The following is a 24,086-nucleotide window of genomic DNA, read 5'->3' as shown; positions in this document are numbered from 1 at the left end:
TTGTGGACCCTGAGGATCTGGGGTCCTAGTGTGTATATTTCATGTAAATATATGTAAATTTGTATATAAAATGATATTCTGTTTTTAAATAAACAGATAAAACCTTTTCCGTCTGACTCCTGTCTTGCCCCTTGAACTGGGTAAGTCACCAATGCCACGCAGTCTCTGTGTCATTCTTTCTTTGCTCCCAGGCAGAGTGAGGACCCAGATACTTGCAGCTGAGAAGGAAGCAAATAGCTTTCAAAATACTTTTAGCCATTTCTGAGTGCCCTCAGGTAGGAGAGGGTAAGCATGACCTCCTTTAGGGGAAGCCAGTGCCTTCGTTTGCAAAGTGTTTCAAATTTGACTGTAATGGAAACTTCCAGCAGCTGTGTGAGCGGGACAGCCATGTACCCTTTTACAGACAAAGAAACTGAAACTCAAAGGCCAGTTGGTCTGTGTCCTCATTTTCAAAGGTATGGCAACTAAGGTTCGGTGACGTAATGTGGCTTGACAAAAGATGGCCATCCTCCATCCTGAGTATATTCTGCACGCTACTTTCTTGCCTTGCTCACCGGCAAGCCGCAGGTCTCTGTCCCACCCAAGAATTTTGGTCTCTAGAAATGCCAGCCACCTGCTCACACCCCAGGCACCATTACTCCACCCAAGCGTTCTGACATCACCTCCCTTTGTGACCAATGGATGGAGTCCCAGCCATGATGAGGATGTGAATGTCAGCTACCTCCCCCACCCCAGGCCCTGTGGTTGCAGAGATGCTCTAACAGGAAGCGGGTTTGAGGAGCTGCACAGCTTCCGGCCCCCCTAGAGCTGCACAGGGCGAGAAGGGCTAGTGCTCTGCTTGGCCACGAGACACAGCTTCATGCCAGGGTTCTGGTAGCTTCCTCTTCTATATCCACTTCCGTGTGGCCCTGGGGACCCCAGAGGCAAGTGCTACTGTCTGTTGCCCAGGCCACCGTCCACCTCCAGTTTGGAGCCCTGCCCCTCTGGGGTTGGGCCAAACCCAACTACTGACTGGGATTCCATGGGGGACTGGTAGGTCAAAGGTCTTGGGGGGACAGAGCTGTCGGGGCCAGATCCCTGGGGCTCTGGCCATGAAGTCTCGGCAGAAAGGAAAGAAGAAGGGTTACTCCAAGGAGCGAGTGTTTGGGTGTGACTTACAGGAGCATCTGCAGCACTCAGGCCAGGACGGTAAGGAGGCTAACTGGAGCAGGGGGCAGCTGGTGGGTGGGTGACCGGACTGCCACGAAGTCACCACGCTTGTCTTCTCCAGCTTGATTTGGTCTGTTGGGCAGAATCAGCTTCTAGGGCCCAGTGGCCCAGGATCACCGTCCGTGAAACCTGTGCACAGGCAAGACAGGAAATGTGAGTCAGTGAAGGCAGCCGCTGGCCTCTGTAATAGTTAGGGGACAGGTGGCTGAGAGGGCCAGGATGCGAACTCCAACTCAGTGAAGGCAGAGCAGCTGGCCTCTGTAATAGTCAGGGGACAGGTGGCTGAGAGGGGGATGGTGACTTTGGAAAGTCTAGAGATGCGAATGAATCAGGTTAGGGGATAAAGACAGGGACAGAGGGTGGGAATGGAGATCCTGTGTCAGAAGAGCAGGGAAGGGATCGTTGGTAGGAGAATAAATGGAGACATAGGAGGGAATGGGCCCAGCGGGCCTGAGGATATAGCTTGGGGAGAGAGCAGGGAGACATACTAACTGGAGAAGAGCACCAAAGGATGAGGACCTGGGCCTTCCGCACCTTGGCTGGGTCACAGGAGGGTGTGGGGGAAGGAGGGGCTCTCTTCTTTAGGTCCCTTGCAAAGAAGAATCAGGTTTGCGGTAGAAGGCAAGGGGAGAAGTTGCCAATGTGGGGAGCACAGGGAAAGTGAAGGAGTTAGCTCAAGCCCTGGTTTGAAGTTGGGAGTAGAAGCTGCGATATTGGGGTGTGGAGCTTCCTCAGTTCCTTCCCTGGCTTACTTTGCAGTGGGCTTGGAAGTCAGCCCTGGCTCCCCACTCTGCCCAGCACGCATTCAGAACCATGTCTTAATTTGATTTGACCCTGAGCTATCTGGACTACACTGCCCAGCTTGTTGTCAGCACTGAGTGACTTACAAAAAAAGGGCATGATTCTGCCCCCCCACCCCACCCCACCCCAATCTGTCATTTCCTCTTTGTCCCCTTCTCTGGTTGTGGTGCCTGCACTGGAGGGTGATGGTGGTTCCCAGCTCATTTCCTGCTCTTAGCCCCGCCCTTGTGTCCCCAGACACCTCCTTCCCCTTTTCTCCCATCAGAGGGCCCCATCCCTACCAGCCTCCATTAAGGGAAATCCCAGGCCCCAAGAAAGAGTGTTCTGGGCCTTCCTCTTCTCACTGAGCAAGCCTGGCTCCTTTATAACCATTCCACTCTCAATAAGGATTCTTTAAAACAAAAAACTATCGCACCATTTATCTACATCTTTTGTAGGCATGTTGGGGAAGGGCACACTAGTCCCAGCGCAGGTGTGAAGGTCAGAGGATGGCTTGAGGGAATCTGTTTTCTCCTTCATCATGTGGGTCCCAGAGATCAAACTCAAGTCATCAGGTTTGGTGGCAAGTTCCTTTAACCACTATGCCACCTAACAGGCCATATTTTGTTGTTGTGTTTTGAGACAGAGTTTCTCTGTGCAGCCCTGGCCGTCCTGAAACTTGCTGTGTAGACCAGGCTGGCCTCAAATCATGGAGATCCGCCTGCCTCTGCTTCCTGAGTGCTGGGATTAAAGGTGTGCACCACCACTGTCTGGCAGGCCATATTTATTATTATTACTAATAGTGTGTGTATGGGGGGGCACATGTACCATGGTGCATATGTAGAAGTCAGATGACAACTTTTGGAAGCACGTTTTTTCTTTCTACCATGTGGGTCCCATGAGGCTTTAGGGCTTGGTGGCAAGCATCTTTTACCCTCCAAGCCATCTCAGCAGCACTAAATGATCAAAAAAATTTTTGAGATTTATTATTTTTATTTTCTATGCATGAGTGTTTTGCCTGTGGGAATGTCTGTGTTCCATGTGTGTGCAGTGCCCATGGAGGCCAGAAGAGGGCATCGGATTCTCATTGGAACTGGAGTTACAAGTATTAGCTGCTGTGTGGGTGGGTGCTCTGGAAGAACAGTCAATTCTCTTAAGTGATGAGCCATCTAGTCAGCACTAGATAATGATTCTTGACAGAGAACCATATGACTTAATTGGGAATGATGTTCTTGTAGCTCCTGGCAAGCCCTCAGTTTGGCCTCCTTATCCTGGTTCAGCCCTTTCCTGTGACTGCCATCAGCTACAGACAGCCCAGACTCCCCTTCTGTGATTACCAGACCCACCATTCCCAGCAGGTGAAGGGATTCTCTCTAGACATCCAGGGATAATGAAAGGCCAGTGGCTCCTCATTGCAGGTGAATCCCAGAGCAGTTGAGAAATACCTTCTGTCCCTTGCCAGAACTTCACCTGAGCCCTAGGCTTGAGAGATGGATCTTCGATACCATTACCCTTTCACAAAGCATCCTGGTATAGAGAGGTGGAAAGTGTTGGGGATACGTGGGGCTGGCTGATGACAGCTTCTCTCCATATCCCAGGACCCAGCAAGAAAATGAAGGCCCAGGCCAGAGAGGTCATCCGCTCTGATGAACTGATACACCCTCCCTCACCTGATCATCTTGGTTTTCTCCATCTTTATGCCCTTGCTCGACTTCAGACCTCATCCCCAACATGGATCTTTTCTTTCCCCTAAGCCCTACATATACTTTGATCCCTTGCTTCAGTTTCTGATTCACTGTAGGTCCTTCTTCTTTGACTCCACCCACATCCTTCACATCATGGTGACGCCATCACTCCACTCTTGTCTCTAGATTGCATCTCTGACTTCATTTCTCTGGTTCCTACCTGCAGTTCCACCATCTCTCTGACCCTCTTATCTCTCAGCCCATTTCCTTTATGGCTCAGGCTCCTTAAGGTCTTCCGTCTCCGTAAAGACCTGCTAACGAGGCTCAAAACCAGCTGGAAAGACCAGGGCAGGGAAAACCTGGCTTATATTAAACCTGGGAGTTTAGATGAAGGTGGGATATTGGCATTTGTTTATTTTATTTTGAGATATGGTCTTGCTATGTAGCTCTGAGTGCTGGGACTACAAGTGTGCAATAACGAGTCTCCGCCAGCAGACTATTTATGAATCAGCAGAGTAAATGTGGTGGGGAAAATTGACACAGCAGTAGGCACGCAATGGCAGAGCAGCAGCTTCAACAAGGAGGACTGCCTCACCTCTGCATTGACACAGCAGTAGGCACGCAATGGCAGAGCAGCAGCGTCAACAAGGAGGACTGCCTCATCTCTGCATTCAGGGCAGAGAACCAAGGACTGGGGGACCATGGAAAGACAGGAGCAGGTTATAAAGGCATGAACCATAATCCACAAGGCTGACACCAGAGTGATTTAGGAACCGTTCACTCCAGGGACATTGTACAAACTTCGAAGGTCCCTCATTGTAAGGGTGTGCATGTGTTAAGAAGGACTTCCTTAAGACTTTTTACCTTTTAATCCCAGCACTCGGGAGGCAGAGGCAGGCGGATCTCTGTGAGTTCGAGGCCAGGCTGGACCGGCAGCCTCCAAAACAATACAGAGAAACCCTGTCTCATAACCCCCCCCCAAAAAAAAGACTTTTTACCTTCCATTTTCCTTTTGTTGTCCTACTCAAGTCTGGTTATGAGCAAAAATGCAAAGAATCTGAAAACCAGGTCACAGGAAATGAAAACCGGTGTTTGGTGGGATCATTATCTATATGGTTTACCCTGGTTTTCTGCTGTATTTGCTCCACAAAGAGCTTGGGAAGGCAGGTGGATCTCTGTGAGTTTGAGGCTAGCCTGGTCCACAGAGTGACTGGATAGCCAGGACTGTTATACAAAGAAACCCTGTCTCAAAACAAAACAACAAAACAAAACAAAACAGCAAACAAAAATCTTGGGGTGACTTCTGATACCCAACACAATGAACAAATAAATAACTAAGAAAACTGGATTGAAGAGAAATCAAGAATAGGACCCAGAAATGCTTATCAGATAGTTCTATGTGGCTGCTAGGGGTGGGCCTTGAACTGCACAGCAGTTAAGGTCATATGAAACTCACAAGGCTTTTAGGGAACAAAAAATAGGTAGCTGAGAAGAAACACAGCTTTCCCTGACACTGACATAGGCGAGGAATTTCACTGGTGAGTTCCCGTCAATAGGACTAAGTGTTTTGTCAAAGGTAATGCCCTTTATCAAATCTCTAAGGGACTTCGGTGATTCTCACCGAATTCTGAATCGATTCATTGTGTAAATTCTAACGAATATTTGAATACTTCATGTTTCACCACAGTGAGGGATACGATTCTCTAACAAGAGAGTGCCATTTGTCGGGAGGTGTAGGTACAACCACTTACAATAAAGTGTGGTAAGTACTATAATACTGGGCCTGGAGAGATGGTTCAATAGTTGAGAGCATTTGTTGTTCTTGCAGAGGACCTGGGGTTAGTTGTCAGCACCCACATAGTGTAGCTCACATCTGCCTGTAACTCCACTTCCACCTTAATCTGACGCCCTCTTCTGGAATTCTCAGGTGCCTGCATGCACATGGTACACATACAGGATTACGCATATACACATACAAATTAAATACATCTTTAAAAAATGTTGAGGTGAGCAAAGGACTATGGGAACTGTAATACAGATATATGAAAAGGGTTCAGGACTTGCCAGGCGTTGGTGGTGCACATCTTTAATCCCAACACTCGGGAGGCAGAGGAAGGTGGATCTCTGTGAGTTCAAGGCCAGCCTGGTCTACAAGAGCTAGTTCCAGAGCTACAGAGAAACCCAGTCTCAAAAAATAAATAAATTAAAAAAAAAGGTTCAGGAGGACCAATAGTGATCTTTTAAATATATTTTTGTCTTATTCTCCCCGTGTGTGTGTGTGTGTGTGTGTGTGTGTGTGTGTGTGTGTACATGTGTGTGGTAATTTGAGGTTGATATTTGGGATCATACTCCATTGCTCTCAACCACATTATTTTTGGCAGTGTCTCTCAATCAAACCCAGTTTGCCAACCAAGATGGCTAATATCTCCAGCCTGATTGCTCTGGGGCATCTCCTGTCTCTACCTTGTGAGCCTGGAATGGCATGGAATGCTGGAATGCATTTACATGAATTCACATGGGTTCTGGGGATCTGAACCCCAGTCCTCTTGCTTTCCAGGGAAGCACTCTTGACTGCTGAGCTCTTGTTTAGGTTGTTTATTATTTATTTATTTATTATGAATACAGCATCCTGCCTCCATGTATGCCTGCACACCAGAAGAGGGCACCAGATCTCATTATGGATGGTTGTGAGCCACCATGTGGTTGCTGGGAATTGAATTCAGGACCTCTGGAAGAACAGTCGGTGCTCTTAACCTCTGAGCCATCTCTCTAGCCCCTGTTTTTTTATTTTTATTTTATTTTTTAGGATGGTCTCATTATGTTGTAGTTGGCCCTGAATTCCAAGGCTCAAGTAATTCTCCTGCCTCAGCCTCCCAAGGAGCTAGGACTACAGGCATGTGCTACTTTACCCAGCTAGGAGGTAATGCTTGAGATGCTTTGAGCAGTAGTTTACCAGGCAATTGGAGGGGAAGGTATTTCCAGACAGGAGAATAAAGCAAGTGCCTTAGTCAGATTTGTTCTGCTCCAGCAAAATACCTTGAATGGAGAAACTATGAAGAGTTGATTTTTGCTCATGACTGTAGTGACTGGGGTTTCAGAGAGCATATGTTGGCATCCTGGTAAGGGACCCCTGGATATGTTACAATATGGTGAGGTGGAACGAGAACCTTCTGCATACAGAAGGGACCAGGAGTATGGGGTGGCATTGCTTGTGATAACCCACCCTCTGATCCAGTCACACAAGACCCACTCCAACCCAAAGAGGTGTAGCACTGTAAGCTTGCTGGCACATGTTTGTAATCTCAGTACTTGAGGAGTATAGGAGCGTCTTCAAAGGCTAGCCTGAACTAGTAATAAAGACCATGTCTCAATGGACAAGAACATGCATACAGTTAAAAAAAAAAAGCGTCCGAGGCTAGAGTCACATTCAGGTATTGGTTGTTGTCTTAGTGTGCTAGAGTCCTCGAAGAATAACTGCTGACCTTATTCACTGGCTGTGGACTTTCTGGCACGGTCAGTCACCAGGATAGTGACGTGCATTAAAAAAAAAAAAAAAGCCAAAGGCTCAAGAGATGGCTCAGAGGTTAAGAGCTCTTCCAGAGGTCCTGAGTTCAATTCCCAGCAACTAGCTGGTGGCTCACTACTATATATGAGATCTGGTGACCTCTTCTGGCTTGCAGGCATACATGGAGGCAAGGTATTATATTCACAATAAATAAATAAATCTTTTAAAAAAATAGCCAAACCCCCACAAAATCCAAGAGACAGTAACAATTTATTCATGAGGAGAGAGCCCCATTCTCTAATTATCATTCACTGGGTGTTTCCTTAACTGTTTTCCATCTCAACATCACCACATTGGAACCAGGCTTCCAGGGCGTGAACCTTTGAGAGTAAAAGTATATCCAAGCCACATCAATGAATAATGGTACCCAAGCTTGCTTATGGACTTTATGGACTGGCAAAGGGCTTGGCTTAGTTATAGACTTTGTCTGGACCTGGTTTGTGAAGGTCTTATATTTCAGACTGAGGAGCTCATATTTTATTCTGTATCTGTAAGATAAGCAATGTGTATTTGGGTAGGGTAGGCTGGGTGGGTGTTTATGTAGCCTAGGATTTTTTTTTTTTTTTGGTTTTTCGAGACAGGGTTTCTCTGTGGCTTTGGAGGCTGTCCTGGAACTCGCTTGGTAGTCCAGGCTGGTCTCAAACTCACAGAGATCTGCCTGCCTCTGCCTCCCCAGTGCTGGGATTAAAGGCGTGCGCCACCAACGCCCGGCGTAGCCTAGGATTTAAAGTGCAGAAAGGGTGTCAGTTTATAATTTTAACTTAGGTTACATTCACAGCTATCTTTGGCTGCGTGACTTTTTTTTTTTCTTTCTTTTTTTTTCTTCAAGGCAGAGTTTCTTTGTGTAGCCTTGGCTGTCCTGCAACTAGCTCTGTAGACCAGGCTGGCCTTGAACTCAGGGAGATCTGCCAGCCTCTGCCTCCTGAGTGCTGTGATTTAAGGCATGAGCCATCACCACCTGGCTGCAGGACTTTCTCTATGGAATTCAATACTTGTTTTTGAGACTGTATCACAGTTGATACTACATCAAGATAATATGAGAAATACCATGATATTATCTTTAAGGGGATTAATCTAGCACCACAGTGGTGGCCTAAGATTGGGAGAGATAATACGAGTTTTTGCACTTAAAAAAGTTTTTTTGGCCGAGCGGTGGTGGCACACGCCTTTAATCCCAGCACTGGGGAGGCAGAGGCAAACGGATCTCTGTGAGTTCAAGGCTGGGCTGGACCGACAGCCTCCAAAACAATACAGAGATTTTTTTTGGGTTTTTCGAGACAGGGTTTCTCTGTGTAGCCTTGCCTGTCCTGGAACACTCTCAGTAAGCCAGACTGGTCTCGAATTTACAGAGATCTGCCTGTCTCTGCCTCCTAAGTGCTGGGATTCAAGGCGTGCGCCACCGCTGCCCTGCTAAAAAACTGTTTATTTTTTGTGTATACAGTGTGGGCACACAGGTGCCATGAAGGGCATGCAGAGGTCAAAGGACAACTTGTGGAAATCAGTTCTCTCTTCCTATGCCTGACGGTGTGATCAGGCATAGTACTTTCCAGTGTTATACATAACTGCAAGCTTTCTTACCAAAGAAAGCGCCTCAAGTAGCCGCCTTCAGCTGGGCTCTGTTTCAGTTGGGATAACCAGGGTTCTTTTTATCACAGCTGGTGGAGTGTTACATAAACACAATATTGGAACCAGTCTTTTACTCTGCCTCCCCGGCCCCAGAAAATTGCTGCCCCTTTAAAAATTCTGGGGTGACAGCTGATGACAAAGAGAAGTTTCAGTTCCAAAGTTGAGATCTATTCTTCCCATAACTATAGCATTGAAAGCTGAATGCAAGGCTGGAAGGATGACTCAGTCGTTAAGAACACATACTACTCTTGCAGAGGACCAAGTTTGGTTCCCAGCACTCATGTTGGGCAGCTCACAACTGCCTGTAATTCCAGCCCTTCAGGGATCCTGGGATACCTCTGTAAACACACACACACACACACACACACACACACAACTATTAACGAGATACCATTTATTTAGCTGGGCAATGGTGACACATACCTTTAATTTCCGCCCTCAGGAGGCCAGGGCTACACAGGGAAACTCTGTTTTGAAAAACAAAACAGACAAACGAATAAATATAGTTTATCATCTCCATTTTATGTTGTGATTTGGCCTAATAATTTTATTTTTATTTTCTTCTTCTTTTTTTTGTTTTGTTTTTTGAGACCGATTTTCTCTGTGTAGCTTTGGAACTTGCTCTGTAGATCAGGCTGGCCTCAAACTCACAGAGATCCACCTGCCTCTGCCTCCCAAATGCTGGGACAAAAGGCATGTGCCACCACTGCCCGGTTTATTTTCTTGTAATATAGATAGTGATATTTAAAGTTGCATTGAGGTGGTTTTCTTTTATGTGTGTTTCTTTTTTGAGGGGAACTGGGGAGGTTGTTTCAAGACAGGGTTTTTCTGTGTAACAATCCTGGCTGTTCTGAAACTCTCTCTGTAAACCAGGTTGGCCTGGAACTCACAGAGATCCACCTGCCTCTGCCTCCCAAGTGCTAGGATTAAAGGCTTGAGTCACCATGCCCAGCTTAATTATTTATCTTTAAGCTAACTAATTTTTAAGGTTTTGTCATCTAGGTTTATTTATTTATTTATTTATTTATTGGTTTTTTTGAGACAGGGTTTCTCTGTGGCTTTGGAGGTTGTCCTGGAACTTGCTCTGTAGACCAGGCTGGCCTCGAACTCATAGAGATCCACCTGCCTCTGCCTCCCAAGTGCTAGGATTAAAGGTGTGTGCCACCAACACACTGCCTGTCATCTGGGTTTATATATAAGAGGTTAAATATATATAAACTGTGAAAACAGAATGTAAGGTTATTGTAGCAAATGGTTTGTCGTTCTACAACCCTAGCCCATCATTTTCTGAGTAAATCTTATATAATAAACAAGATACTACTGAGTATATCACAAAAAGGGGGACTGAGTATGTAGCTTTGTTGGCAGAGTGCTTGCCTAGCATACCCAGGCCCTGGGTTTGATCCCAGTATCACATAAAGCCAGTATAGGACACATGCTTATCATCTCAGCTTTCAGGAAGCAGAAGCAGAGAATCAGGAATTCAAAGTCACCTTCAACTACACAACAAATTTATCCTGGCTTCGGTGAGACTCTCAAGAACAAACAAATTGAATGTGATGGTACACACCTATAATCCCAGCACTCACGAAGTATAGGCAGGAGGATTAGAAATTCAAGGTCTTCCTCAACTACATAGTAAGGTGAAGGCCAGCCCAAGATGGATGAGGCCCTGTTGCAAAGCAAACAAATGAACAAGCAGAGGTAGAACTGTGTTAGGGACTATTACTTTAACTGGGCAACAATGTGTTACATTTGTTTCTGGTGCATTTTTAACCATGTAAAGATGTGTTGCATTTGTTTATGCTGCATTTGTTTAATGATGCAAAGATGTTACATTTGTTTATGCTGCATTTGTTCAACATGCAAAGATGTGTTACTGTTTCACCTTGCCTGCCTAAGACACCTGATTGGCCTAGCAAAAAGCTGAACAGCCAATAGATAGACAGTAGAGGAACAAACAGGGCTGGTAGACAGAGAGAATAAGTTGGAGAAGAGAGAGAGAAGGAGAGAATAAGGGAGGAAAAGAGAAAGACACCCAGGGCCAGTTAGTCAGACACAGAGTATGGCATACAGAATGAAAGAGACGTGAAAAGCCCCAAGACAAAATGTAGATGAAGAGAAACGCATGAAATTTAGTAATGAGGTGGGACGAGCATAAGATAAGGCGGAGCATTCATAGCTAATAAATCTCTGTGTCACGACTTGGGAGCTGATTGGTGGCCAAAGAGAGCCTGTTACAGAGGTAGGACTGAAGGAATGGCTCAGTGCTTAAAACTGCTTACCACTCTTGCAGAGGATCCAAATTCAGTTCCCAGCACCAATGTTGGACACCTCACAAGGTCCTACAACTCCAGCTACAGGGATATCTGATGCCTCTGGCCTCTGTAGGCACCAGCACTATGCAAATTCCTTTGAACAAACACACACATAATTTTAATTTTTTACTCTTTGAAAAAGAGATAGAACTGAAGTTAACATTGAATAGCAGTGAATTCCTCTTTGGTACAGGGGTTTATGCTGAGACTCCAGGACCATGGGATGAAAATATTATACATAGATAGGTAGGCTGGGTCTGATCACCTATAAGAACCTTTCTAATGAGTTTTTTCATTTCATAAGCTTTGCCCTTAATCTCAGTGACCCCTCTTTCTGGATGTTCCCATTTCTCAGACCCCCTTACAGTCTCTGGCTTTTCAGATTTTCTTTATTCTGCCTATCTGTGTCCCCAGTGCCCCAGGTGCTAAGGAGCTGTGCAGAGTTTGTGCAAGAGTATGGCGTGGTGGATGGAATCTACCGCCTCTCAGGGGTCTCCTCTAACATCCAGAAGCTCCGGTGAGTCAGACAGAGCGGACAGCCTCTGTGGGCAGGGAGCCGTGGTAGAAGCTGCTGGGGAAGGCTGGAGGAGGGGTAAGGGGAAGTGGGAGAAGGAAGCACAGACATTAGGTACTATTCCAGGGAGAGGCCCTAAAGTCCAGTCGGGTAAGGTGGGGATCCCAAGCTTACTCCCCCAGAACACACAACTTTCTCCATTCCCACATATACAGTCTGTTTTTAAGACACACACACATACACACATACACATACATGATTTGCATACTATAAAATTCACCATTTAAAAATGTTTGCATCAGTTAATTTTTAGTATATCCACAACACTGCAACCATCACCATTAATTCCAGAACATGGCACCATTCTCCAAAAACACTCTATATTTCCCCTTCACCTAACTTGACTTTCTGTCTGTATGGATCTGTCTGTTCTGGACATCTCATATAAACCAAATGATACATGTTTTTGTAAGTCTGGCTCTTCACTGAGTTCTTTCAAGGTTCATGCATTCTGTGGCATGTACTAGTATTTTATTGCTTTCTATAGATGAATACAATTCTCCAGCATAGCTATATAACATGCTCCTCCTCCCCCCATTTACCAGTTGATGGCTATTCAGGTTGTTTCCACCTTTGGTTATTAGGTGCAAAAGTTTTATGGCTGTATTTTCAGTTATTGCCAATGTATACCTGAGTGGAATGGCTGAACTGTATTGTAACTTCATGTTGAACTTTTTAAAATAACTGCCAAACTGTTTTCCATAACAGCTGTATCATTTACATCCCTGCCAGCAATGTATGATCGTTCCAATTCCTCCAAAGCCCTGCCAACCTTTATTACTGTCTTTCTGATTGTAGCAATCCGGGTGGGTGTGTAATGATATGTCATTGTGATTTATGTATGCATTTCCTCAGCTACAGATGAGGTTGAACACCTTTCATGTACGTCTTTTGGGAAATGCCTATTCAGATTTTAGCCTTTTAATTAATATTTTTGAGTTGTAATAAGATTATATGTTCTGAATATTAGATTTTTTGAGACCAGGTTTCTCTGTGTAGCCATGGCTATCCTGGATGAATTCACTCTGTAGACCAGGTTGGCCACAGAGATCTGCCTGCCTCAGCCTGAGTGCTGGGATTAAAGTGTGCCATCACAGTCTGGCTGAGTACTAAATTTTAATCAGATGTGTGATGAGCAGTGTTTCCCCCTCCCCATTTGGGGTTTGTGGGTTGTTCTCCTCCTCCTCTTCTTCTTTTATTCATTTTATTCATAGTGTCTTTTGACAAACGTTCTTTTTCTTTTCTTCTTTTGTGTGTGGCATATGCCTGTATATGTTTGTGTGGTTACGCGCATTTGTGTGGAGGCCAGAAGTCAATGCTGTTTATTTTCCTCAATCATCTTATTTTTAAAATTAATTCATTTTTATTAAGATATCTTAATTTTGTGTGTATGGTTGTTTTGTCTGCTTGCATGCCTGTGTATCATGTGTGTGCCTAGCACCCACAGAGGCAAGACGAGGCCCAGAACTGGAGTTACAAATGGCTGTAAGGCACCATGTGGGTGCTGGGAAGGGAACCTAGATCTTTTGCAATAGCAGTCAGTGCTCTTAGCCACTGAGCATCTTTCCAGTCCCCTCTCCATTATTATTGTTGTTTGAGACGGTGTATCTTCTGAACTTGCAGCTTTCAGATTTGGCTAGACAGACTGGCCAGCAAGCTCCTGGGATTCCCCCAGTGTTGAGCTCTGCTGCCGTGTCTGGCTTTTTCTGTGGGTGCTGGGGATCCAAACTCAGATCCTTATGCCTACAGGGCAAGCACTTTATTAACTGAGTGTCTCCCTGCCACCCTCTCCCCCAATCTTACTCTCTCTCTTTTTTTTTTTTTTTTTTTTTTTTTTTTTTTTTGGTTTTTCGAGACAGGGTTTCTCTGTGGCTTTGGAGGTTGTCCTGGAACTCACTCTGTAGACCAGGCTGGCCTCGAACTCACAGAGATCCACCTGCCTCTGCCTCCCGAGTGCTGGGATTAAAGGCGTGCACCACCAACGCCCGGCTCCCAATCTTACTCTTAAACTCAGACTAGTCTTGAATTTATTATATAGCATAGGCTAATCCCAAATTCATGGAAATTCTCCTTTCTCAGGAGAATTTGCATCATCAATTTATCTATCTTCTTCTTTTGGTTATTGGTACTTTAGCAACTGCTGGCTAATCTAATTAAGACTATTAAGACTTACCATGTTTGTTTTAAGCATCACACCCAGGCTAGGCATAGTGACATATGCTTTGGGTGCCAGCATTTTGGAGGCAGAGGCAGATGGATCTGGATCTCTGTGAGTCAGAAGTCAACTTGGTCCAGCCACCCACAGCTATGTAGTGGGACCCTTTCTCAAAAAATGAAAGGCACGTTTAAGTCCATTGCCTGTGTCTACTACTAATTCCTACATACCTGTCTGCTGCTAGTCGTATATCTCTGGTTAGTCATGCACAGATCCACTTACCTGTCTCTACACCCATCTTTACATTCACATCTACATATCCACATATAAAGTTCCTAATTTTTCTTCTTTCTTTTTCTTTTTCTTTCTTTCTTTCTTTTTTTTTTTTTTTTTTTTTTTTTTTTTTTTTTTGGTTTTTCGAGACACGGTTTCTCTGTATTGTTTTGGAGGCTGTCCTGGAACTCACTCTGTAGACCACACTGGTCTTGAACTCACAGAGATACTCCTGCCTCTGCCTCCCAAGTGCTGGGATTAAAAGTGTGTGCCACCATGCCAGGCAATATTTCTTGGCATACATAGGAATTATATGTAAGTAGGCCAGTGAATATGTATGTATGTATGTATATTATTATGTACATGTGTATATTTGTACATTCCAATATTCTCCTTCCAAGTCTCACACATGTTAGACCATGACCCTGCCTGCAGCCGACCTGCATAGGTCCTACTTCTCCCTGCACATCCTCTGTCTGACCTTTACCACTCCTGACCACTCTGCACCTCCCCAGGCAGGAATTCGAGGCAGAGCGGAAGCCGGATCTTCGGCGGGACGTTTACCTCCAGGACATTCACTGCGTCTCTTCCTTGTGCAAGGCCTATTTCAGAGAACTGCCAGACCCCCTCCTCACTTACCGGCTCTATGACAAATTTGCTGTGAGTTGAGAGGCAGAGGGAGGGGTGGAAGACAGGGTTCAAGGGCCACCACTTCAATTTTGACATCCCATGGGTGTCATACGCCAGCCTAGTGATCCTGAGTGACAGCAAAGCGTCACTGAGAAGAAGAGCCCTCCTTCCCAGACCTCTTCAGGGCCCTGCCACCTCTGCCAAGCCCTGTCCCTCTTGTCTTCTCCCTAGGGTGTATTTCCCCTAACCCTGAAGACCGCAAGCAGCACCGCGGTGAGGCTTGGGAGCTAGAGGGCAGGTCTCAGAGCTGGGAGCCTTGGAAAGCACCTCCCTCAGAGTTTCCCTACACTTAAGAGAACAAAATGCTGGTTATATAACAGAAATACTTTCAGGAATGTCCCTCCGTCAAATGTAACTGTATCTTAAACAGCTCCGGAGGTGAAAGCATATGACAAAAATGGTGTCCTGATTTGAGTAATACTTTTAAAGTAAAGTTGTAGCTAGCTACTTGGGAGGTTGAGGCAGAAGGATTGCTGGAGCCTAGAGTTTGAGCCTAGACTGGGCAACATAGCAAAATCCTGTCTACTTGCCAAAAGAGCTTGCATTTTACCGAGTGCAACAACACTGAGACTCTGAATAACAACCATCGCCTACTCAGTCCATCCAGACTAACTTGGGTGGGTCACTTTCCCAGACACCTTTCAAGGGTCTAGTTCCAGAGCTGTACCAAGGTGGACACTGAAGCAGACAAAGTAGACACTGGGGCAGGGGAATTGCAGTGAGTTGCTCAAGGTCACAAGACAGACTATTAAGTGTATCCACAAGATTCAGCCGTCATTTGTGGGCCCGAAGATCCTAAGCTTTCTTTCTGTGATTCTGGGGATCAAACCAATGGTCTTGTGCATGCTAGGCAGCACCCTACCACTGGGCTGCATCCCAGCCCTTGTTCTCTGCCTCCAGAGTGCTGGGGTCATAGGTATGTGCTACCATGCTCAGCCTGAGGTGTCTCCACTATTTTACGATGCCTTGAAGATCTAGGTGAGCCCACTGTGGAACGCAGCTGTAGATTGTCCCTGAGTGTAATTTGGACCTCTGAGGAGCAAGGGGGTCATCTCTGAGTCAATGTCTCCTTATACCCTTGTCCCCAACTAGGAGGCAGTGGCAGTACAGCTAGAGCCAGAACGCTTGATCAAGATCCTTGAAGTGCTTCAAGAACTCCCTGCCCCAAACTACAGGTGTGTGGGGTTCCACCCTCTGTATTCCAGAGACGCTGCCCCTCCCACCCCACCTATGGCCCAGGACTTGCTGGTCTCTCTCAGCTTTCAGGTCTCAGCCCATCCCTGCCTCTATTGTTTTTTAGGTGATTCTTTTTTTCGTTTCTGCAGGACGCTGGAGTTCCTTATGAGGCACTTGGTCCACATGGCCTCATTTAGTGCCCAAACCAACATGCATGCCCGAAATCTGGCGATTGTGTGGGCCCCCAACCTGCTGAGGTGGGTGCGTGCGTGAGCAGTGTGTAGCTGCTGGGAGACTTACCTTGTTGTAGAAAGATATTATCCAAGTGGATGCCGTTGTGTGGGGATCGTGTCAACTCAGCAAGACAGAATGGTTCAGCAGTAGCGTAGTCAGGTCCTATAAAGTCCATCAACGCTGGGCGGTGGTGGCGCACGCCTTTAATCCCAGCACGCCGGAGGCAGAGGCAGGAGGATCTCTGTGAGTTCGAGGCCGGGCTGGACCGACAGCCTCCAAAGCAATATAGAGAAACCCTGTCTCGTAAAAAAAAAAAAAAAAAAAAAAAAGTCCATCAACATGGGCCTTCTGAGACCAAGTGAATTTCTTAAGAGCAAGGCCTTTGTTCCTTACATTGTACTGTGGACTTTGGAGACAGAATATTGGTCTTTGCAAAACATTTCCTGAGCAAACATCTCACGATCTATTCAAGAACTAGGCTGTGTATCACTCACTGTGACACAAAGCATTATTAATTATAAACAATTCTCATAATTATAACAACTATGAAAGAAAGTAAAGATCTCTGTGACTTTAAGGCCAGCCTGGTTCACAGAGCTAGTTCTAGGACAGCCAGAGATGTTACACAGAGAAACCATGTGTCGAAAAACAAAAGAAATAAGCAAACAAAAAAGAAAGTAGAGATTATTTGAGGGTGTCTAAGATGGTTTTTTGGGGGAGGTGATATTTGAACTTAAATAATACCTGTGGTTTAAGAGGTAAAAATGGAAGTGAGGACTAGGAGCAGAGCGTATAGAGTGTTTCAGAGGCTAGGCATTTTGTAACACGGTTTTAACACCTGCACCCAGGAGTCAGAGGCAGGTGGATCTTTGTGAGTTCATGGTGGATCTTTGTGTGTATACCCAGATAGTTCTAGTCCAGTTACAGCCACAGCTATATAATGAGACCTTGTCTGTCATCCACGAACTCGTGTGTGTGTGTGTGTGTGTGTGTGTGTGTTTTCAGAAGACTTTAGATGGGAAAGTGTTTTGAGACTTGGGAGGGACTAACTCCACACATTTGCAGGTCTAAGGACATAGAGGCCTCAGGCTTCAATGGGACAGCAGCATTCATGGAGGTGCGTGTGCAGTCCATTGTTGTGGAGTTCATCCTCACCCATGTGGACCAGCTCTTTGGGGGTGCTTCCCTCTCTGGTTAGTGTCCTTTCTGCCCATTACCAGCCACTGCTCTCTGCTGGGGTGAGCTTTAGTTGTTTTATGGTTTGGACTAAGACCAGTTTTCTCATTTTGTGGGAAGGAAGACTGTGTCTCTCACAGAGGGAGGTATGTGATAATCACATGCAGAGAACACTGGAGAAATATCAGTACAGCTGAGGCTTGAGCAGGCCTCTTCTATCAGCATTCAGGCACAGCGCCTGGTCTCTGTATCATCACCTTCGATGCCAAGACTAATGTCTTGGGATCTCCTGGCTCTCTTCATTCTTGAGAATACCCTTATGAAATGGATAGAGACGGTCTATCTCCAAGCTGGGTGTTGGTGGCACATGCCTTTAATGCCAGCACTCGGGAGGCAGAGGCAGGCAGATCTCTGTGAGTTCAAGGCCAGCCTGGTCTACAGAGCAAGTTCCAGGACAGTCTCCAAAACAATACAGAGAAACCCTGTCTTGAAAAACCAAAAAAAAAAAAAAGGGTCTAGCTCCAAGAGCCTTAGCTTGGTAGTTGGTGAGGGTGGATGGACTGGGGACTTGGCTCTGTTATTGGCTGGTCAATTCTTTTTGTTTTCCTAGCTGGTGCAGATTTGGAGAGTGGGTGGAAATCATTTCCAGGGGCCCGGGCATCAGGCAGTTCTGAAGATATCATGCCCAGGTCTCTTCCCTACCATTTGCCCAGCATCTTGCAAGCTGGCGATGGACCTCCACAGATCCGGCCCTACCATACGATCATTGAGATCGCAGAACACAAGTAAGGCCTCCTTTTGGACATCGCTTTCCTTGCACTGATCACCCAGACTCCACTCCTAATTGTATCTCCATTATCTACAGGCGAAAGGGATCTTTGAAGGTCAGGAAATGGCGATCTATCTTCAATTTGGGTCGCTCTGGCCATGAGACAAAACGTAAACTTCCACTGAGGGCTGAGGACAGGGGTAGGTCTGCGATAATGAGGGAATTGGGCTCTGCTGAGGGTGTGCAAGGTCTTGGTGCTATGTACATTCCTATTTCTAGAAGAAAAATCCAGTAAGGGGACACTGCGGCCTGCTAAGAGCATGGACTCACTGAGTGCTGCAGCTGGGGCCATTGACGGTGAGTACAGGTGTTAGTGGTAATGTGTATGTGTACGTTCTGTGACCATAACAATGCAGGCTTGTGTGTCTACAAATGTGGCCAACTGTGTCCATAATTAACAATCAATGAATAATTATATACCAGTCTTGAAGACAGATACCAAGTTTTACAATAGATTAGCCTATTGCCTAATCTGTGGGTAAATTCATGAGTATTTGTACTTGGAGACTCTCGAGTATGTGTGTAGGAGGCTATAAGCGCGCGCGCGTGCACACACACACACACACACACAGACGTTACTGGTAGCTAGTGATGGTATCTATGGAGAGGTCAGGTATGTGTGACCTTTGACCTGCTGACAGGATGGATAATTTGCAGTAGTGGCCAAAGGAAGCTCAGTCTGGTACCTTCCAGTCATCCTACCACTAAAACCTAAGAAAACAGAGCTGTTGAGCGTTACTTAGGAGCTGTCAACGCCCTTTGGAGCTGAGGCTACTAACTACGTGACCCTGTTTCTCTTCTGCAGAGCCCGAGGGACTGGCAGGAACCAGCAGTTCTCAGCCAAGCTCACTGGTGTCTGAGAGCTTGGAGAATAGTTCTATGGAAGCAGCAGAGAGTGAACAGGAGCCTGAGTTAGAGGCATCGGGCAGTGCAAATTCTGAGCCAGGAACTCCACGAGCTGGGCGATCAGCTATTCGGGTCTCAGGGAGCAGTCGTGCAGAGCGCTGTGCTGGTGTCCATATCTCAGACCCCTACAACGTCAACCTCCCTCTACACATAACCTCTATCCTCAGTGTACCTCCAAACATCATCTCTAACGTCTCCTTGGTCAGGCTTACCCGTGGCCTTGAGTGCCCTGCTCTACATCCCAGGCCAAACCCTGCCTCAGGTCCCAGCCCAGGCCCTGGCCCCCCAGGTGAGAACTTGCAGATCGCCTAGGGCTGGAAGGGGATCTAGAATTTTAGGTTGAAGCTCTGTTGCTGAGGACATAGCCTTGGAAGGTCAGAGGCTTCAGCCCTTTACCCTGACTGCCTAGATTTGGGGTCTGGGGATCCGGTAATATCATTATGTTATATGAAGTGAATGGAGAAGGTATCTCTGCCAGGCTTTGCCCCAAGAATAGGGGTCTGTGCCAGATACACAAGGGATTTAGTGTCGGGGTCTGTATATTTGGAAATCTATCCCACCCTGCCACGAGTTCAGGAGAGCCTCAATTTCTGTTGTCTTTATTTTTTGAGTGTATTTCTGTGTAAGGGAATTGCACGTCCATGTGTGCACATGAATGTAGGGACCAGAGGACAACCTTAGATGCTGTTCTTAGATGATGTCCACATTTTTTTCTATGACATTTTTTTCACTGGCCTGGAACTTGTTAAGTAGGCTAGGGTGGTTGGTCAACTAACTCCATGGACCAACCTGTCCCCATTTTTCAGCACTGGGATTACGAAAGTATACCAACTTTCCCAGAGTTATTTTACAGGAACTCTGGGGACCAAACTCAGGTCCTCATATTTACATACAGTCACTTTATGAACCAAACCATCTATCCAACTTCTCCTTATAACATTTTATTCTGTAGGGAAAATACAAAAATTCAATATAAAAATATAAAACACAAAGCCAGGTGGTGGTGGTGGCAGCGGCAGCGGCGGCAGTGGCGCACGCCTTCAATCCCAGCACCTGAGAAGCAGAGGCAGGCGGAGCTCTGTGAGTTTGAGTCCAGCCTGAGTTACAAAGTTACACAGAGAAACCCTGTTTCAAAAGACCAATATATATAATCTTAGAGCTGGTCATGGTGGTGCATGTCTTTTTTTTTTTTTTTTTTTTTGAGACAGGGTTTCTCTGTATTGTCTTGGGTCATGGTGGTGCATGTCTTTTTTTTTTTTTTTTAGACAGGGTTTCTCTGTATTGTCTTGGAGCCTGTCCTGGAACTCGCTCGGTAGATCAGGCTGGTCTCGAACTCACAGAGATCCACCTGCCTCTGCCTCCCAAGTGCTGGTGGTGCATGTCTTTATCTCAACATTTAGGGGGCAGAGATAGATTGATCTCTGTGAGTTGAGGTCAGCCTGGCTTATCTAGTCAGTTCCATGTCAAGTAGTGCTGGGTAGTGACACCTTGCCTGGAAAAACAAACAAACAAAATCCCCAAGAACCAAAGAAATACACAAACAATCCACAATGCTTGGCCCTTGAGGGAGGATTAATAAAGAGGTCTGTAAGTAGTTAGTCCACCTGGCTCATCCTCTTAGACCAGGGTGACTATTAAGTACTGGGAGTGTTGGGCCCCTAGCATATGACTATGAGGAATACCCATATCAGAAAGGGTTGGGGCTGACCTTGACTTTTGGATTTCTGGAACTACCTTTCCTTCAACAGATGAGAAGTCGGAGGCAAGATCAGTCCCAGGCCCCCTGACTGACTCAAGCCCAGAAGACACGACCCCTGCCCTGGAAGACTCCTTGTCCCAGGAGGTGCAGGATTCCTTCTCCTTCCTAGAGGACTTGAGCAGCTCAGAGCCTGAGTGGGTGGGGGTAGAGGCTAGGGAAGTGACCAAGGCAGGAGCCTCAGGAGCAGCAGGAGCAGCAGCTTTCTCCCTTGGGGAGGACGACCCTGGGATGGGCTACCTGGAGGAGCTCCTGGGAGTTGGGCCTCAGGTAAGGAGGAGCCATGCTGGGTATGAGGGTAGTGTGTAGCTTAGAGAGTGGATAGGGCTACCTGGTCCTTACCCATTGCTATGCCTACAGGTGGAAGAGTTCTCTGTGGAACCACCCCTGGATGATCTGTCTCTGGATGATGCACAGTACGTCCTGGCTCCTAGCTGCTGTTCCCCCGATTCTGACGGCCCCACACCTGAAGTGGAAGAGGAAAATGGGGAAGAAGTCTTCTTGAGTGCCTATGATGATCTGAGTCCCCTTCTGGGACCTAGACCCATGAACTGGGAGGGTGTAGGGAGTCTGGAGGAAGAGGCAGCAAGGTGTGGGAAACAACCTCCAATACAGGCTGAAGAGAAACAGGTATGCTGGGAAGCTGAAGAGGACAAGGAGGCTGAACCTGGAAGCACATCAGATAACAGGGAAGATGCAGAGGCAATTCCAGAGACTGATATGGAAGCCGGAAAGGCTGATGAGGGAGGAGGGGAGGCTGAAATAAGCCAAAAGGTGATGGGTAGTTCTGAAGAAGGCAGTGGTGAAGAGATAGAGACCATGGAAGAGAATTCCAAAGGTCAGGGGGTTGAAAGTATAGAGACTAAGGATATGGAGGAAACAAGAGGAGAAGAGGATAAACACGAGAAGGAAAGTGAGATTGGGAGAAAAGAAGGAACTGAGAAAGGAGAGGACATCCCTGTAGAATCTGGAATGGATCCAGAACATCCGGTCCAGGAAAACCTGCTTCGTGGGGAGAGCTGGGAAGATGTACACACACAAGAGGCCGAGAAAGGCAAAAAGGATGAGATCAAAGGACTGAGGGGGAATAGTGACACCAAGTCAAGAGAAGACCAAGGACATGGTGAAGCTAGTGGAAGTCCAGAAGAAGATGATGGGGAGGGAGGGGAGGTCAGCAAGGAACGAAAAAGTATAGATATAGAGACTGAAGGCAAGAGAGCTGTCGGTGAGCACTCGGAAGAGGGGGCCTTCTCTGACAGGTCAGGTGTAGAGCTCCTGGAGGTTGACAGTACAGAAGTCAATGAACAGTCTTTTGAGATGGAACAAGGCCCTCCACAGCCATCTGAGCCAGAGGGGATGGAGGCTGAGGAACAGCTCAGTCCTGAGGCATGTGACCTCTATTCTTGTCCCTGTGGTTCAACTGGTGGTGTAGGCATGCGTCTGGCTTCCACCCTAGTTCAGGTCCAACAGGTCCGCTCTGTTCCTGTAGTGCCCCCCAAACCACAGTTTGCCAAGATGCCCAGTGCAATGTGTAGTAAGATCCATGTAGCACCTGCAAGCCCGTGTCCTAGACCTGGTAGGCTTGATGGGACTCCTGGAGAAAGGGCTTGGGGGTCTCGTGCTTCTTGGAGGAATGGGGGTAGTCTTTCCTTTGATGCTGCTGTGGCCCTGGCCCGGGAACGACAGAGAACTGAGGCTCAGGGAGTTCGACGAACCCAGACTTGTACTGGGGGTGGTGATTATAGCCTCCACTCTAGAACCTCTCCTCTCAGCATGACTCCTGCCCATTCTTCCCGGCCCCTTAGCTGTCTGGAACTCCCACCTGAAGGCACAGAAGGGTCTGAGCCTAGGAGTCGGTTTAGTTTGCCACCTAGAGAGCTTCAGCCTCTTGTCCCTCTTACGTCCCCTCAGCGACAGACATATGCATTTGAAACACAGACTAACCGTGGGAAAGAAGAAGGGCTGTGATTAGGATGGGACAAGAGGAACCAGAAATGGTCACCAGTCTCTGGAATCCCTGCCTAACTGTCTTTGCACCCTCAGTAGCTGAAGTGCTTTGTCCCACAGGTTTGGGTCCTCCAGCTACCTGTTTTGACCATGGGGGCACTGCCTTGGTGGGTTCACCTTGAGTTTGTGTTAGACACAAAGCACTTATCTCTTAGCAGAGTCTTAAGAAATATAGGAAGGCATTGTTACCCAGGAAGTTGTGATTATTAATGAAACATAGGGTAGGTAGAAACTTATGCGTTTTTTTTTTCTTGAATTTAAATACAGAGGGGGAATTCCAGCCAAACTCCTGCCCTCTTCTGAGGCTGTGAACTTCTCCTCATAGAAGCCTAGGGTAGATGTGAAGAACACAGGGCTAGATATAGAATTGCTCATCCCTGCTGGGCGGTGGTGGCGCACGACTTTAATCCCAGCACTCGGGAGGCAGAGGCAGGTGGATCTCTGTGAGTTCGAGGCCAGCCTGGTCTACAGAGTGAGTTCCAGGACAGCCTCCAAAGCCACAGAAAAACCCTGTCTTGAAAAAAAAAAGAATTGCTCATCCCTGATTTGCTCCCAGATCCTTGGCTGTCTCCTGACCCTTTTAGCTCAATTAGGAGAAACATGTCCAAGAAGCTCTTAAAGTCCTCAATACTCACTGAAGGAAATAGATGACATCCTCTGTCTTCTATTATTTTGCAGAAGAGGTCCTGTACAGATCTCTCTGGTCTTTCTTTTTCCCATTAGAATAACCTCCTCCCATTTCAAAAAAGAGGATGTCTGGTCATCACTCCGGCCCTGGCACTGCTTCTCTGCATAGGTGGAGGCTACAGACCCCGTTTAGCAATGATAACTGTTTGATAATAAAGTTGATTGTTTGACACTGAAATAAGTGTATAGACTTACTCTTATTTATTTATTTGGGGGAAAGGTATCACATTTGAATTTTGCCAAAAAGTATGTATCTTGTTTAGAGTTTCTTCCTTAGTTGTCATGGAAACCTGTAGCTAGAAAGTAGAACTGGGTTTGTGGTGGTCAAGAAATGGGGAAGAGAAACCTGTATTTACATAATGTTCATCTAATGCCAGGAATTGGAGTGTGCATAAAGACTTTTCCCTTGGATTTATTTAGTCCACTTAATTTGGTGAAGT

The 24,086-nt window shown here is 46.5% G+C and overlaps 1 protein-coding gene and 1 non-coding gene across 4 annotated transcripts; both read left to right on the top strand.

Annotated features, from left to right (window-relative positions):
- The first annotated feature begins 775 nt into the window (after positions 1-775).
- Arhgap30 (Rho GTPase activating protein 30) lies at positions 776-23,824 on the top strand. Of its 3 annotated transcripts, none has more exons than XM_040737125.1 (12): positions 776-1,188; positions 11,598-11,700; positions 14,701-14,845; positions 15,968-16,050; positions 16,201-16,308; positions 17,351-17,478; positions 18,072-18,246; positions 18,327-18,430; positions 18,510-18,587; positions 19,096-19,485; positions 20,945-21,039; positions 21,313-23,824. In XM_040737125.1, the coding sequence occupies exons 1-12, from the start codon at positions 1,092-1,094 to the stop codon at positions 22,918-22,920; spliced, it is 3,114 nt and encodes a 1,037-aa protein (XP_040593059.1). In that variant the 5' UTR covers positions 776-1,091; the 3' UTR covers positions 22,921-23,824. The 3 variants fall into 3 exon arrangements, with proteins under 3 accessions (XP_040593059.1, XP_040593058.1, XP_040593060.1); XM_040737124.1 differs by having other exon boundaries at positions 20,945-21,222; XM_040737126.1 differs by lacking the exon at positions 776-1,188 and having other exon boundaries at positions 14,705-14,845; positions 20,945-21,222.
- LOC121137346 lies at positions 7,083-7,212 on the top strand. The gene has a single exon (XR_005874600.1). It is a non-coding gene; the product is annotated as a small nucleolar RNA SNORA3/SNORA45 family (small nucleolar RNA).
- Positions 23,825-24,086: the final 262 nt, after the last annotated feature.

This window comes from Mesocricetus auratus, unplaced genomic scaffold (genome assembly GCF_017639785.1).
Source record: "Mesocricetus auratus isolate SY011 unplaced genomic scaffold, BCM_Maur_2.0 Super-Scaffold_100676, whole genome shotgun sequence".
NCBI classification, from domain to species: domain Eukaryota; kingdom Metazoa; phylum Chordata; class Mammalia; order Rodentia; family Cricetidae; genus Mesocricetus; species Mesocricetus auratus.
The sequence above is the reverse complement of the archived record's forward strand: the minus strand, read 5'-3'. Positions and strand labels throughout refer to the sequence as shown.